At 38.2% G+C, this 16,074-nt stretch overlaps 1 protein-coding gene across 1 annotated transcript in view; it reads left to right on the top strand.

Annotated features, from left to right (window-relative positions):
- The window catches only part of LOC124273151 (ceramide synthase 5-like), a 68,683-nt gene extending 61,756 nt beyond the window's left edge, over positions 1 to 6,927 (top strand). Inside the window, exon 10 of the mRNA XM_046708366.1 lies at positions 5,582 to 6,927. Coding sequence (XP_046564322.1) covers positions 5,582 to 5,785 — 204 coding nt within the window. The 3' untranslated portion in view covers positions 5,786 to 6,927. The remainder of the gene's footprint in view (positions 1 to 5,581) is intronic.
- Positions 6,928 to 16,074: the final 9,147 nt, after the last annotated feature.

Below are 16,074 nucleotides of genomic sequence, written 5' to 3'. Positions count from 1 at the left end.
GGTGTCCCCTGCAGTGATATTGCTGGAATATTGCTGGTAGATTGCTGAACCTGCGCACTCTGTTTGTCTATGAGTGAGTGAGTGACTATGGTTTTACACCGCTTTTAGCAATATTCCAGCAATATCACGGTGGTTTATACCAAAAATGGGCTTCACACTTTGTACCAATGTGGGAACTTGAAACCGGGTCTTCAGCATGATGACCACAGTGAGGCTCCAACAAGTTAGCAGTATGGTGTTGAATCTGGAGACCCCTAAATGAAGATTTTATAGGAGGGTTATGACAAGGACAGTTTCTATAATGGATGGTACTACCAAGAACTTACATTAAAACATGGCATGGTTCTGTATCTACGTCAAGGTTCCCACAAGACCTGAAAAACCTGGACATTTCACACCCCATTATCCAGTCTTGGAAAATTCATGGAATAATCTGGGTTTTTTGGCTACACTTGATGTTTCATGATTATCATGTCATCTTATGAAGAGATGTGAACGGACAGCTGTAAAGGGAAATGGGAGGCCGTATTTAAGATATTGTTTTATTTCAGACACGGTAATATATGTTTAAAGGTGTCAAAATACCCTGGGACATATATTGTTGTGTCTGGAAAAAGCAATATTTGTCTTGAAAAATCATGGATTTTTGTCACAAAAATGTGGGTAGCCTGTACCTGTTTTATCCTGTCCAAAACAATAGGATTGTCAGATGCATGTTGTTTCACTGGATGTGTTGTTCCTCGAGGGTGTGCATGTTGTTGGTATTAATGATGGGTATTGGCCTGACAATCCTGTTGCAAATTTTTGCAATATTTATTCGTGTTTCACAACTCCTACTTCAATATATTGCATGTATTCTTTCATTTGTAATTTGTCAACCTGTATGATAAGGGACCCATTGGGCTGTTTGTTCTGATGTTCCTTTTTCTTCACAGTACATATTTCTCATTTTCATGTACCTGGTGATTTAATGTTCACTGTTTAATAAACTTGAAAATGAGGTGAAAATATGAATGAATGATGCAGTAAACCCAACATTTTCTGTTACGTATTGTAATAGGTCTTCAGTAGCATTGCAGAATGTGGTATACAGATAATACCACAATCTAGCAAGCACTTAAAATGTGCTGGACCCCGTTCCTCAAAGAGATCGTAGCGCTACCACGGTTGTAAGACTATGTTAAAGTATGGAAGTTACGATCATCTTAGCCCTACGACAGTTGTAAGTCTATGTTAAGGTATGGGAGTTACGATCACCTTAGCGCTACGACAGTCGTAAGTCTATGTTAGAGTATGGGAGTTACAATCACCTTAGCGCTATGACAGTCGTAAGTCTATGTTAAAGTATGGGAGTTACGATCACCTTAACGCTATGACAGCCGTAAGACTATGTTAAAGTATGGGAGTTACGATCATCTTAGCGCTACGACAGTTGTAAGTCAGTGTTAAAGTATGGGAGTTACGATCACCTTAACGCTATGACAGCCGTAAGTCTATGTTAGAGTATGGGATTTACGATCATCGTAGTGCTACAATCATTTTGTGGAACAGGGCCTTGGGCACCAGTCATATTGCAGGAATATCCTTAAGAGTGGCTTAAAACAACTCACTCAATCACTCAGTCAACACTATGATGCTTCCTGAAATGTTGGACCGCCTCCGTGGTGTAGTGGTTAGAGCGTCTGCCCGGAGAGCAGAAGGTCACGGGTTCGATCCCCGACCTTACATACTGAAAGACGTTAAAATATGGTACTTGTTGGTCCCTGCCTGGCGCTCGGCATTCATGGGTACAACAAGGACTGGTCGGCTTGGAGTCAGTATAATGTGTCTGAGTGGGGTATTCATGCTTCACTGCGGCATGGTATCTCAGTGGGCTAGCACTATAACAAAAACCAGCTTCAGTCTGGGCTAGTACAAGCAGCCGCACATACACACGCATGCACGTCGTTATATGAGCGAAATATTCTCCAGCGCGACGTTAAACTCAATTTCACCCCCCGAAATGTTGGCAGTGGAACTGAATGTTATCAGCCTGATACTGAATGAAGCGCTCATAAAATCATTGCAGCAAAGTACAAAGTCTTTTAAAATGTGGTCAACTACTACTCACATGATTCATGCAGTTAATCTTGATAATATGAATTAGCTGTTTTCTGGATAAAAACAATTATTTCTTATATCAGGTTGTTCTGAGTCTGTCATATGAAGGTGGTTGTAACAAGAATCCATGATTCTCCTGCAGACCAACACACTTAATACAAGCAGATCTTACTGCACCCACCTCCTGCTGGGCATGAGATACCATGCCGCAGTGAAGCATGAATACCCCACTTAGACACATTATACTGACCCCGAGACGACCAGTCCTTGTACCCATGAATGCCGAACGCCATGCAGGGACCAACAAGTACCATATTTTAAGGTCTTTTGGTATGACGCGGCCGTGGATCGAACCCACGACCTTCTGCTCTCCGGGGGGTCTGACCCAGATACTGAGATACTGATCTGTAGTCGAGATGGAACATATTGAATTACAATGGGACGGTGTTAAAAGTAATTTAAGCTTGTGATAAAGGTTCAATTCTTTGAATGCTTGGCTGAATACTAATATCTCCCTCTTTAAGGGTGCCATTAGGGAAACTAAAAGTTGCAATCATATCATTGATTAAAATCAGTACTTAGGCTAATATTTTACAACCTTTGGCTTTGATCTATACAAAATAGAAGGTTACTTAAGGCGGAATGACATGCTTGAAAATGGTATAAGTATCTATACCGAAACATCGCCATTGTACAATAAAGAAGATGGTCGTCCATACAGACTTGTCATTACTATAACCTAAGTTTTGGGGATATTGATTTGAAATTGTCAGCTTAGTCTTAATAATTAAATTCATCCCCCAAAGTATCTGTGATACCTAGTGGTGTTCCAATGATCGAAAATATTCGAAAATCGATCGAAAGAAGTTTATTTACAATTCCGGTGTCTTTCTTGCGTGCATTTCATTGCATGACAGTATTAGGTATAAAAAACATTAATTAGAAAAAACCTGGGGGAAACCCTTAAATTTGATGATTACATTAAAAATGTATACATTTCGATTATAATCGATAATCGTTCACCACAAATCCTCCGGTGATCGATACTGGATTTGGTTTCCGATTCCAACACTAGTGATACCTCACACTTTGTACTTCAGTCTCATATCGTGTCTGAAAGTATTCCAATTCATCAGAACATATAGTGAGCATGTTCAAGGAGACACAGGTGTCACATACGTAGATGTTGAAGTAACCCAGTTTGGTGGGCTTCTCGGTATATTGTCTTCAGATATCATCTGCACGTGTGGATGAGCCTTGTTTGTTTGTGTATCTGTTTAAAACATAAAGTATATGTAAAGTCACATGGTACGTCAATACAATATGTGTAGGACTCCTGAAAGCCAATCTGAAAAACAACCTACAGATATAATCTTATCCTGAGTATTTTAAGGGAACACAGTTTCAGTTACCAATGTTCTAGACCAGCTGATATGTGCTTGAACAATTGTTGGATCATTTGTTTCCATGATGACCGATACAAGGATTTCATGAACCCATTGCTTTAATTTTGCTTTTTTAGCCCAAACTGAAGGACAAGAGTCATGTCTTTTGTAGACATGTCTTTGTATTTGGTGGTTGTTAAACTGCACGACTTAATCTAAATTAAGCATCAGTCTCACGTGCATGAGAATCCCAGGATAAAGTGAGGTATATGGTGTGTAGCCCTGTCCTACTAACACCATTCTCTTCCCACAGAGGTTACTTGTCATATCTTCCTACGAACCTCTGTTCTAATATGGCCATATTCCCCGGTTCTCGTAAAATCCCCTAGCGGCAAAAGATCGCAACACGAATTATCTCCCTTCTTTCTATCCAATCAGAACACGTGTTACATCGACTTAGATTCAACTTGACTAACACAAGAAAATGTGGGGCCACAAATATCCCCCATCTGCCGGGGACTTGTGTTGATGTTACACACAAGACGTTTAATGGCTAGCTTGTCCGTTGTCAACGAGGGCGATGGAGACGCCACTGATCCGCCATAACATGACTGAGTTCTGTCTAGAAGAAACGTTTGCGCATCGCGCAGGGGAAGAAGTTTAGTTTTCTCGAAGCATACGGAAATTACCGAGGCCTTGCGAATGATCACTTTTGAAACAACGTCGCTGATTGCACAACGAAATCTGATTGCCTCCAATCACGAGTCTTGAACGCTCACACCATGAAAGGGCCGTATTAGAACAGAGGTTACGTAGGAATTTTTTCGAAGATATGACAGGAGTAACCTCTGTGGGAAGAGAATGTACTAACACAAGTGTGGTTGGGTTCAGTAGTTAGCTGTTACTTACCCTCTAGTTGAGATGGTTTTCCTCATTCACACCCATGAAGTTCTTCGAATTCATGAAATTTTGAACTGATTATTTTTCACTGTTACTAACAATACCTACCAGACCACGTCCCTGTTGTCAGCTGGATACTGCATATGGAGCATAACTGATGCAGCTGTGATGGACCATGTCTGTCACTTTGTATGTCTGCATCACAGTGTGATCATGTGTCACTATACGTGTGTGTCACTTTGTATGTCTGCATCACAGTGTGATCATGTGTCACTATACGTGTGTGTGACACTATGTGTTATTGTGACACCATGTGTTTGTGTCACTGTGTGTGATTGTTTAGCTCTTCATGATATCTCACATTTATGGCGTCATTTTATGGGGTTCATTGTGATTCAAAAGAGTGACGTCACAGCTGGCTGCAGTAAAATCTTAAAGCCTTAACTCTCTTAGTTGATTTCCATTATGTTTTCTACACACATTTATTGTAATGTTTATTTTTGATGTGGTAGTTTCTGCAACATTTAGCGTACTATCATGACTTGTCATGATTCTATAATGCTTACTGACAGTGATTGAGAAAGAAGTTCCTTTCTTAGAATATTAGCTATGATCTGGATGTCAAACCAGCTGTTTCAGTCAGAGACTGTTAATTAGATTTGAAACCTCTAACTGACCACCCAGAATTAACAAGTTCATTGTAGAATTCAGACTGTGTGTATGATTCTTTGCCAGTTACTGTGGTTCTTACTTACGTACACTTACTTGTTTACTTGTACAATCCTATGGCTTGCATATCTTTGGATCTCAAGAATTTGTCTTAGTGAGGTCAAGGTTGAGATGTGTTTTCTGATAGCACAGTTGCTTTGATACTTAGGTGGTATGCTAGTACATCATAATCTGTTTGCATCTCAGTAAGTGAAATTATTTTTGTATAATTTCTATAAAATCAGCTTTATCACAGAGATTTCTAAGTGTAATCATTGATGTTTATTAAAAAGAATTATCCGAACATACTTCCAATAAAGTTTGAAGCTATGGTTAAAATGGTTCAGATGTTCATCAATGATAGATGCTTTTTATCATTTGAAGACACAGTCATGCTTTCAGTGAGAGTAAAGGGAGATAATATATGTAGTCCACAGTTATCTCCCTTGAATTAAAGGTGCTGATTTAGTTGTTTTTGCTTTTTTCAGATTGAAAAAGATGGCAGAAGTTCAAGCGATGAAGAAATATCTGACGATGATGTTACCAATCACAAGTCTGATCATGTAGCTAATGGCAACAATCTAACCAATGATAACACAGGAAAATATTTGTCAACCAATGGAAAGGTTGGAACAAATGGAGACATTATTCTTTCTGACAGCAACCAGAACAAACTGGAGAGGGGATTTTAGGGAAGATCTATTCGTCAATACTTCTTTGTTTTCACTTATACTTGTTTATGATTTCATCTGCTAATATTCTTCATCATTTGTTCATGCAAGATTCTTCATCAGAATAGTATAAATTGTGGCCATTAAGCTTGGCTTTAAACCATTTACAGTCCTCTAATTCCCATATATATTTATGTTGTACATTTAATCATATTTTACCCTATGCAAAATCTGAAGGATATTGAAACTGAAAATGTGAATGACAATTTGCCAATATATGCAAATTTTTATCCAGTGTCTTGATTTCATAAAATGCATGAAAAAATAATTCATTTTAGTCAGATTATCATACATTAATTGTTTTCTATGTGTAGGTGCTAGGTGGATTTGTTGTAAAAGTTGATTGTGTGAAAGATGTCATTGACAGGTCATTGTGTTTCCTCTTGGCGGACATGGGGTGGTAGGGTAGCCTAGTGGTTAAAGCGGTCGCTCGTCACATGGAAGGCCCGGGTTCGATTCCCCACATGGGTGCAATGAGTGAAGCCCATTTCTGGTGTCCCCCGCCGTGATATTGCTAGAATATTGTTAAAAGAGGCATAAAACTAAATTCAACCACTCATTCACTAATGGCAGAGTTCACATTGTTTCAGATTAATTTGGAAATAAGCAGAATCTATTATTATGGTTTAGTAATCTCATTAAAATCAGATCTTTTTCTCCAAATTGTTGCCTCTCTTCATCAAGATCTGCCAGGATGTCGCACTCCGTGAGCTTTGGGTGAGATAATGATGGTGAGAGGGATCAAGCAGGCCTGATGATGAGATCCACATACACTGAAATGTAACTTCCATGTGATAGAAGCTACTCTGTTTTCTGAATTATCATTTGTCAGTTATTACCAGTAATAATTTCAGTCATGCTAAAGCTGAATTATGTTGAATGCTTGTGTTCTGCATCATGAAAACATCCTGTACTAATGCAACACTAATTCAGCTTCGATCCTGTTCATTACATGGTTTAACTAAAAAGCCCTTTCAACAAGATGTGTTGTGGTTACAGCCATTAATGTTCAGGATGAGACCTGATCTGATATTTACTTGTTATCCTGTTCCATTAGTGATATATCCCAGGCAAATCTTGTGAATAATAACCCCGATTTTATTGCACACGGATTTCTTAATACTGATGGTTTATCTTGTTGATTGTTGCATAAGTTTTAAGTTTTCCTTTCCCATCTGTAGAGATGCAGAATGGTTTGCAGGATGTCTGTAGCAGTGTTTCCGTTATCCGGTACATATCGGACTTTGACCGGTACAAAGTTAGAATGTCCAGTAATTTCAAAGGCTGTCGGTCATCGTGTCCAGCAAATTTTAAAATCAATTTCCAGCCAGCGGAAACACTGTTATAGGTAAAAGTGCAGGTGAATAGATGTAAAATTGTTGTTAGGGTGGATTTCTGATTAAATATAAAAATATAAAACTGCTGGAAATGTCCTTTTTAAATCGTTGTTTTGTCTTGCACAGTATTTTAATGTATTTTAACTTTGCTGAGACACAGGAACAAAAACCTCAAATTAAATAATTATTCTTGACAAGCAGCAACATAATACTTTGCTAATTGCATGATAGAGACTGATTTGTTTAAGAGAATGTTCATAGGCATGTTATCTAGCATTTGTACGCGACAAAACTGTCCTGTGGTGTACTGAGACCATAAGGGGCAGAGGTTAAAGTGTTCGCTTGTCACACCAAAGACCCGGGTTCGATTCCCCACATGGGTACAATGTGTGAAGCCCATTTCTGGTGTCCGTCGCCATGATATTGCTTGAATATTGCCAAAAGTGGCGTAAAACTTAACCCACTCACTCTCTCACCGAGACCATAGGTCGATATAGGGGTTTGGAGTGATACTCTGAAACAATGTCTGAAGTAGTGTTAGCCCACACACCAACACATGCTGATGACACTGTTCAGACTGACTGACTGAGTTTGGTTTTACGCCGCTTTTAGCAATATTCCAGCAACATCACGGTGGGAACACCAGAAATGGGCTTCACACATTGTACCCATGTGGGGATTCAAACCCGGGTCTTCGGCCTGAGACACTGTTCAGAGATAAGACCTAAGATAAGACTTTGTTACAATGTAAGTGCTAACAAGCGTAAGAGCCAGTATATTACAAACAACTCTAGTCCTATGTCTTTAACTCAGGTTCAGTGTATCTATTACAGAAATGAGCATTAAATATAGTTTGATTTCTGCAAAAATAGCTTGCTCTGGTATAACACATTCTTCTGGTTTTCTGCATGATATAATCAATTCAGCATCAAGTCCCTGTTCAATGTTCTGCGATTCCAGAACCGGAATGATTATATTATTTGTGTCAATACTCTTTATAATGGAAGGTTACTGGCCACCCCGACCCTGAGGGTGTGGGTTCGAATCCCAGATGGGACTCAACCCAACAAAAGTGCTAGAATCTTTACTTTACTAAGAAAGTGTAATCCCCAACATTAACATATGTTGTACTGGCCACAGATATCTCTTTGCCTTCTCATCACCTGTGTAATTGTGTTGCATGATGTGTGTATTTATTAACAAGACTGTGTGTATGCTGCTCAAAACAAGTAAAAGAACACCTGTTAATCTGCCATTGTTGGTATGTATTATAGCTAAAATACATGGAATTATCATGAAACGGCTCACCTGTTATCAGAAATTTGCGGTCCGCTGCAAATGATATTGGACCGCTCAACCTTAACGACGGGCCACTATCAGTTCTGTTGTCAAGTGACGTCATAGTTCGACATTAGTGGCTTTCGACTGGCAGATGTTCTGGGTCAAACAAGTCAAAGCAACCCAAATTCCCGCTTTAAATAGCGATAATATTGGCTTTCTTGCTGGTGCTAACCTTAACAATTGCACTATTAAGACTGTTGATGGACCAAAACCGAACACTGTCATAGCTTGACATGTTGCAGGCTATGGTCTTGTCAAAGGCCAAGGTCGAATATCGTCACTTTCTGTTGTGACGTCACTTGAATTGTTCGATGACGTAATTGCATTCGGGCAGTCAAGCCCGTCAGAAGTTGATTTGGGTAAACGTACAGTCAAATTCCTTCATTGTTTCCTTTTTCTTTTCAACACAAATTCCATGTATTTTAGCAATAATAACGGTAATGCTATTTTTGAGGGCATTATCATTTGCAGAAGCCCTCGGTCTTTATCAACTGCCCTCCTTCGTCGGGCAGTTAATGGAAGACCTCGGGCTTCTGCAAATGATAATGCCCTCAAAAATAGCATTACCCTTATATTGCAACACAGCCTTCCAGTGGTGGGTGTTCCTTCACTTGCTTTGAGTAGTATATTGTCCTGGAAACAAGCTAAGCACTGTTACTGCAGTTGAATATTTCCTTACCATTTATTTAAGTTTTGGAAACATTTACAAAGGACATATCTTTCATCTCATGTTTATTGTGTTAAGCCCCGTTCACTTACTACTTTGAGAGTCCTGAGTACTATTCTAGCAATATTCCAGCTATATGACGACAGTCTGTAAACAATTGAGTCTGGACCAGACAATCTAGTGATTAACAGCATAAGCATCGATCTACACAATTGGGATATGATATGTGTCAACCAAGTCAGTGAGCCAGATCACCCGATCCCATTAGTCACCTCTTACAACAAACACGGATTGTTGAAGTCCAGTTCGAACCTGGATCTTCACAGGTTCAAGTATTGGTTCACATCATGAATCTATTTTTAACCACAGAAAGCAGGTGCTTGTCACTCGCCTAACTATATTGGTGGAGTATTTACTACACAATAATGGGTGACATGATTTTGCATATATTTTTCACCACTTATATATTTTCAGACTATGTTTTAAGAAATCACAACATTAATTTTTTCATAAATCACATTTGTTTTTGCTAACAGTAAGGGGTGCTTAACTTTTTTCCAGGTGTTTAGCATGTGTATGACACTGATCCAGGTCCTACCTAACATTTAAATGTTTATAAATAATTTTATTACACATTTACCATTATTGATATTTTTGTCCCTAGAATGTCTAGTCTGTTTGTCGTATGGTTGAGAATGTAATTTGAGTTAATTTTCTCATTAGAAGATTAGTAATACTCAGTAAAGATAGGAGACTGTTTCCCTGCCAACTGTTGTGATGTGTTGCTATGTATCTGGACAGGGTATATAAGTATATATTTACTGTGTTAGTGGTTAACTGTGATGTGTCTGGATTGTGTTTTTGTAATACTGTGGTTGATATATGATATATTTCCCTTCAATTATTCGTTTTATTCCCCCTTTTTCTACAGTTCACATATACTGATGGAAACAAATAAGATGGCTGATGAAAGTACAAGTGTTCCTATATTCTTTCCCAGGTTTGTTTGCATGCTTTGTATTGCACATTTGGCGACAGTCTGGGAATAAATGGAGGAACACTGGTACTTTCGTTTATTCCCTTATCTGTTTCAAGCAGTATATTTTATAATAAGTATTTGCTTCTTCTTGCTTGTCACTCCAGAGGTTCCCCACACAGGTACAGTGTGTGAAGGTCATCTCTCATGATGCTGCGGGAATATTGCTGAAGGTGGCGTAAAACCAAACTCCTTCACTCATGAAGTTTGTGTGTATAAAGTTCCAAATTTCATGTCCAATGGTCTTGGTTTATATTAGAGTTGTCTGTAAAAATGATCTGCTACAGCTTTGGCTGATGTGGTGATCCACAAGGAGGTATGTTTGTTGGAGGATACTATTGAGTGCTGCTCACCACCATCCTAAGTTAAGCTGTAAAGTGATATGAATTAATACTTCACTCACAAGGATACTTCACATTGACACAAATGCTTCACATTGGCATTTATACCTTTCAATGACACAAATACTTCACAATGACACACATACTTCACAATGACATTTATGCCTTACAGTTACATGAATACTTCAAAATGACATTTATGCCTTACAATTACACGAATACTTCACATTGACATTTATACTTCACAATGGAACTGACATCTGTGTTTGGCTTCCATGGCAGAATAATTCCTCAGTACCTCCTGCCTGTCTGCCCTTGTTAGGCTCTGGGGTAGCCTAGTGGTTAATGCATTCACTTCTCATGCCAACAGTCCAGGTTCGATTCCCCACATGGGTACAATGTCAAAGTGGCTTAAAACTAAACTCACTCACTCACTCACTCACTGGCTCCCTGTGTGGATTCCAGGTGGATGGTCACCAGAATCCAATGATTGACTGCCTGTGATTCTGTATTAGACTAGTTCCCAGTATTTGATGCTGGTCTGCCGATGGATTTCTGGTCAAGACTAGTTGCCAGGGTGACTAGAAGGAGCAGTGATGATGTATGACCTGGGTGACAGTGTGTCACCAGCAGCAGGTATTAAACAATGTAACATATCAGGACTAATTTACACATGAGGAATGTGGGTCTACATCTGTTTCGATGCCAGCTTGGGGAAATCATCACACTGAAGGACACTGTGTGTTGTATGTGGAGTCGGGATGAAGTCCTTTTATTTCAACTGTTCATTTTGTTGTGTAAATGCTCTACATAACGGTCCTTCATGTTATTGTGGTGTTGACTTGCTTAGGAGAATGTTGTTATGTTCATCCATGTCATTGTAATAATCATATTTTATCATAATGGTATTTTCATGTTCTTTTGTTTTACAATATAGGATCTGTGCACAATTCCTACCTGTTGGAAGATATTTTGGGTTGTTGCCTTTCTAATATAAGAGACACAATTTCTTTTAAATCTGAATTCTGTTGAAACATTTTTTTCTCTGAAGAAATGTTATGTTTCTGAAATCATAGGTGTACAAGTTCTTGCCATAATCTGCTGATTGGGATTTGAATTCTTCAGGGGATTTTCTCCTTTCTTTGTTCTGCTCTGTTCTTCCTGAGTGGTGAACATCTTCAGTATGTCCAAGATATTTTTATGGATTAAACTTCTTTGTAATTTCTCTCACGACGTTTCGAGACCATTCCAGGTCCCTTCATCAGGTGAACTGGCAGTTAGGACTATGACGTCGTCACTATGACAATTCAACTTTCAACTCTATTATTTAGCATGAATTTTCATCATTATGTAAATAACTCTTCAAACTCACTTATACAGTACTCTCCCTAGTGTACTGTGATGTCACTTGCATTGTACGTCATAACTCAGTTATGACGTCATAGTGACGACGTCATAGTCCTAACTGCCAGTTCACCTGATGAAGGGACCTGGAATGGTCTTGAAACGTCGTGAGAGAAATTACAAAGAAGTTTAATCCATAAAAATATCTTGGACATCAATGTACAACTTCTAAATGCCACTGAAAGACATTATCTTCAGTATGGTTTGTTCTGCTCTGTTGCACCAGTATGGGTTTACCTCTCACATCATACTGACACGCTATCATATGAATTGTCTAATAGTGTTACACCAACGTTACTTTCTGTGACTCTTTTTCCATGATATGATCTCAAATGTTTTGTTAATGTGTCATTACAGAATATGTTGTATTATTTGCTTTAGCCATTAAGCTTATTTGCTTTTTTATGTGTCTTCTTCTTTTTTAAAATACCTTTCAAAAATACTCTCAGACATAGCGGCAAGATTGCTGATGCAGTTTTGAGCCATAATTACTCACATAAAACACCCACCCACCCACGCGTACACACACTCACTATCTCACTCACTCACTCACTCTTGTTCACTCCCTCACTCACACACCCATTCACTCACTCACTCACTCATAATGAAGCAAACATGACATGACAATCCAGTATCTGAAGAATTTGTCCAAAGGAGATTCAGCCAATCAACCAGTGTGTTTTAACAATGACGCCCTAATTATTCATTTAAAGGGGTATGGTATATGACAAACTGATGGTCATGCCAGGATCTGCTACATATCAGTTTGAATCCCTGATTCTTGGTTTGTCAGCACCAGATGTATGTTGAGTTGTTGCCTTGGTTTTTCACTTCCATGTATTAGCACATCATGTAATGATTAATTCTGACTTGTTAGTTGTTTCTGGGTGTGACGTAATATTTTGTATATTTGATTGGTATTTTGAAAAAATGCTGTGACCATTTTATACAAACTATGCATCTTGACTGTTATTCTTGCTTCTTGTATGTGGTAATATTGGCTTTGTGACATTCCTGCATGTCAGTTTACCCATCCTTGCCTGAATTTGAGATCTATCTTTGCATGTGAGTGAGTGCATGTGGACGTGTGTGCATGCGTATGTGTATCATGATAGCATGTATTGTATGTGTATATGTGTGGTTTTACATTTAGTTGTGAGGTTCAACCTTACTGGAGGGTATGAAGTGGCTTCTTCATTTGATGCATGGCATATAAGTGTTGTATGATGTATGACCTACATGTGTATGTACATTTTAATTGTAAACTTTGGTCTTAACTTAGTGAGGGTTGTTTTAAGGTTCATTCAAAATGAAACTTTAAGAAGAAAACTATTTTCATGTTTTTTAACAACGCCAAGGGTGAAGATCACTTTGGGAATTTTATATAATTGGAATATTTTCTTTTCGTGAATCAACTTTATATGTTAAACCAATCCACTGTCAGGCCAATCTATAACACTGACTTGTCGGATGTCGGATTTATAACATCAGAACCCAAACCAGGCCAGGACTTGACAAAAGTCATCACCTACCGCCTAAATGAAATTTTAAGATGATTTTATCTGTTGATATGTTTTCAATCTTGTATTATATTTTCAGACACAGACCAATCTTATTCAATTTAATCTTTCCTTGTTAAAGGTCAGATTATAAAACCTGTGACAGCTTAAGATTTTGTGATCTTTAGATTAAAATACTACAGAATCAGTCTGCAAGGGATGCTATTCATTGTGAATACTGATACTACGTCTCTGAAACAGTTTATATAAATTGAAATTGTTAAAAGGAAAGCTATGAAATGTCGACTGATTTCTGGTTTGTAGGTCATTACATAGTAAAGTATCGTGAGTCTGTGTGATTCATCTGTTTCAGTGTGTGTTTGAGAAAATTGGATGTATAGACATGGGGAAAACTGATGGAACAAGGTTTCTTGATGTGAACAGACATGTCTATCTAAAGGAGACCACTCCCATCGATTGTCCAGTTTGTGTTTGCCATGTGCTCTAGCTATGTGCTTTAGTGTAGGTACAACATCAGAACTAACATGTTTATCACCACTTTGCAAAATAGTGTTCATCATAAAACAAGCTTATACAACTGCTTTTTTGTACAGTTTCATTTGTGTTGAGAATTTGAGCTACTGTCAGTAGATGCATGCTAGTGATGAGATGTAAAATATTTGGGGAGCTCAGTGATATCAAGGATTGATATTGGCTGCAGAGAGTTGCCTCCCTTAGTGGTATCAGGATATGTTGCCTTGATTATGATGTTTCATAGAATCATGTCTGTGGTTGTGAGTTCATCTGAATGGTAAATGGAGTCTGTACCAACAAGGGCTTTCTCACAAATAAAGCTGACAAAAGAAGTAACAGAAACACTGTTCAAAGCACTGTTAATTCCAACTTAATCTCTCTCAAAACACTTGACCAGTCTCTCTTAAATCATCCTCAGGTACTCCAGCCTGTGTCCTTTGCTAATTGTACCCCAATGGCATGCATTGTCATAAGCTTAATCATGATACTAAATGGTATAATTATGGCCGGTTGGCGTAGATCTGGAATATTCCAGCATAGCATTGCATAAAAAGTTGCTGCATAGGATTATATTAATGAACAGGCCGTTGTGTCAATGTCTGGTGTTCCACCTCTCTCCTTGTCTACCACACTGAAATTCTGGCTTCAACATGTTAGCACAGTAGCCATTTTCAGTAACATTTTGGGTGTTCTGTATGAAGGAGTATGTCGTGATCTGAACTAGGCTAGGGATGGGTAACTTTGGTACTAGTCCCCACCCTGACCCATTGTTAGTCTGAGATGTATTGTACAATGACAACAACAATATTATTCCATGGTTACACAACAACTCACTTATGTCTGCATTTCTTTCTTACCATTCACTTTATTATGTCACTTTCAAGATACATCTTCAGTGTATGTATGACCACATTGTTATATATTTATGTTGAAGTAGCTTTTGTTGTTGTTCTAGTTAAACAGTTTAGAGTTCAGATCTACAATGAGTACCAAAGTTGTGAGGTACCATGGTAGTAAATTAGGACTCATCCCAGCCGTAAGTGTGAACAAATATGTCATTTCTATTTGTGTAGCGTGTACTGTAGAAGACCATTCTGGACTGGTACCGTTTCAGGTGGGTTTTTGTAAATCATCAGTGCATTGGGTGTATAAAAATTGCATGAATGTAATGGGTTGGACATGTGTTTAACATCTTCAGTTAATATTGATGATTGCACGATAACATTTAGAGGCGTCACTTTACCCTGATTTATCTGCTCCTTGTGTGGACATTTCATATTCATTTCTATCTGTGTATGATGTAGCAGTATCTTTCTATAGTAATCCCTTCGACCAAATCAAATATTTTCATTGACATTTACTTAGAGATCAATAGTTGTTACAACAGAATAGACTTTTCTTTAATTTAATAGAGTTTGACCAGATGTATTCAGACTTATGTGATGATGTATTCCTTGTTGAAAACTAAGAAAGAATATGTGTTACTATTGCCACCAATGGATAAGATTGGTAGATAGTCTCAGTCAGACAGTATTCTAGAACGCCTCTTGAATGGATCTCCAATTTGAAGAAGTAGCCAGAGGTCAGATATTGGTTTCTGATTCAATCACCATGACAACAAATTAATAAGTTCAAACACATTTTGTAACTATGTATTCTGTACACTGTTTCACTGTCTGTGAGAACTTTGGACAAAATAATTAGAATGAACTTATCGATATGTAACAAATGCTTTCATATGAATACTTTGTTTATCTTTTCTTAACACGGGAATGTTTTGACTAAGCTTGATGAATATACAAAATGTACACCATATTTTTGTGTAAAATAGTTTATTTTTCTCCTGCTGTATTGTTTCACTTGAAAGTGTCCTTTGAGGGGGTACCTTGAAGCTGTTTCTGGTGCTTTCATTCTCCAGTGTAAATATGTTGTTAAGTTATGTGTAGGCCGTGGCGCGGAGTAGGGTTGTCAGCAAAGGAACGAAGATATTTAGCAACGTGTGTACATGTCTGTTTGCTACCTCAGTGGTAGGTTTGAATGATATAATCGAAATTTCTTGCAATCTGTGCACGCCGTGGTGCTTCTAGTGGG

Source organism: Haliotis rubra, unplaced genomic scaffold, assembly GCF_003918875.1.
Source record: "Haliotis rubra isolate DU_JTF1 unplaced genomic scaffold, ASM391887v1 Scf177, whole genome shotgun sequence".
NCBI lineage: Eukaryota > Metazoa > Mollusca > Gastropoda > Lepetellida > Haliotidae > Haliotis > Haliotis rubra.
The sequence above is the reverse complement of the archived record's forward strand: the minus strand, read 5'-3'. Positions and strand labels throughout refer to the sequence as shown.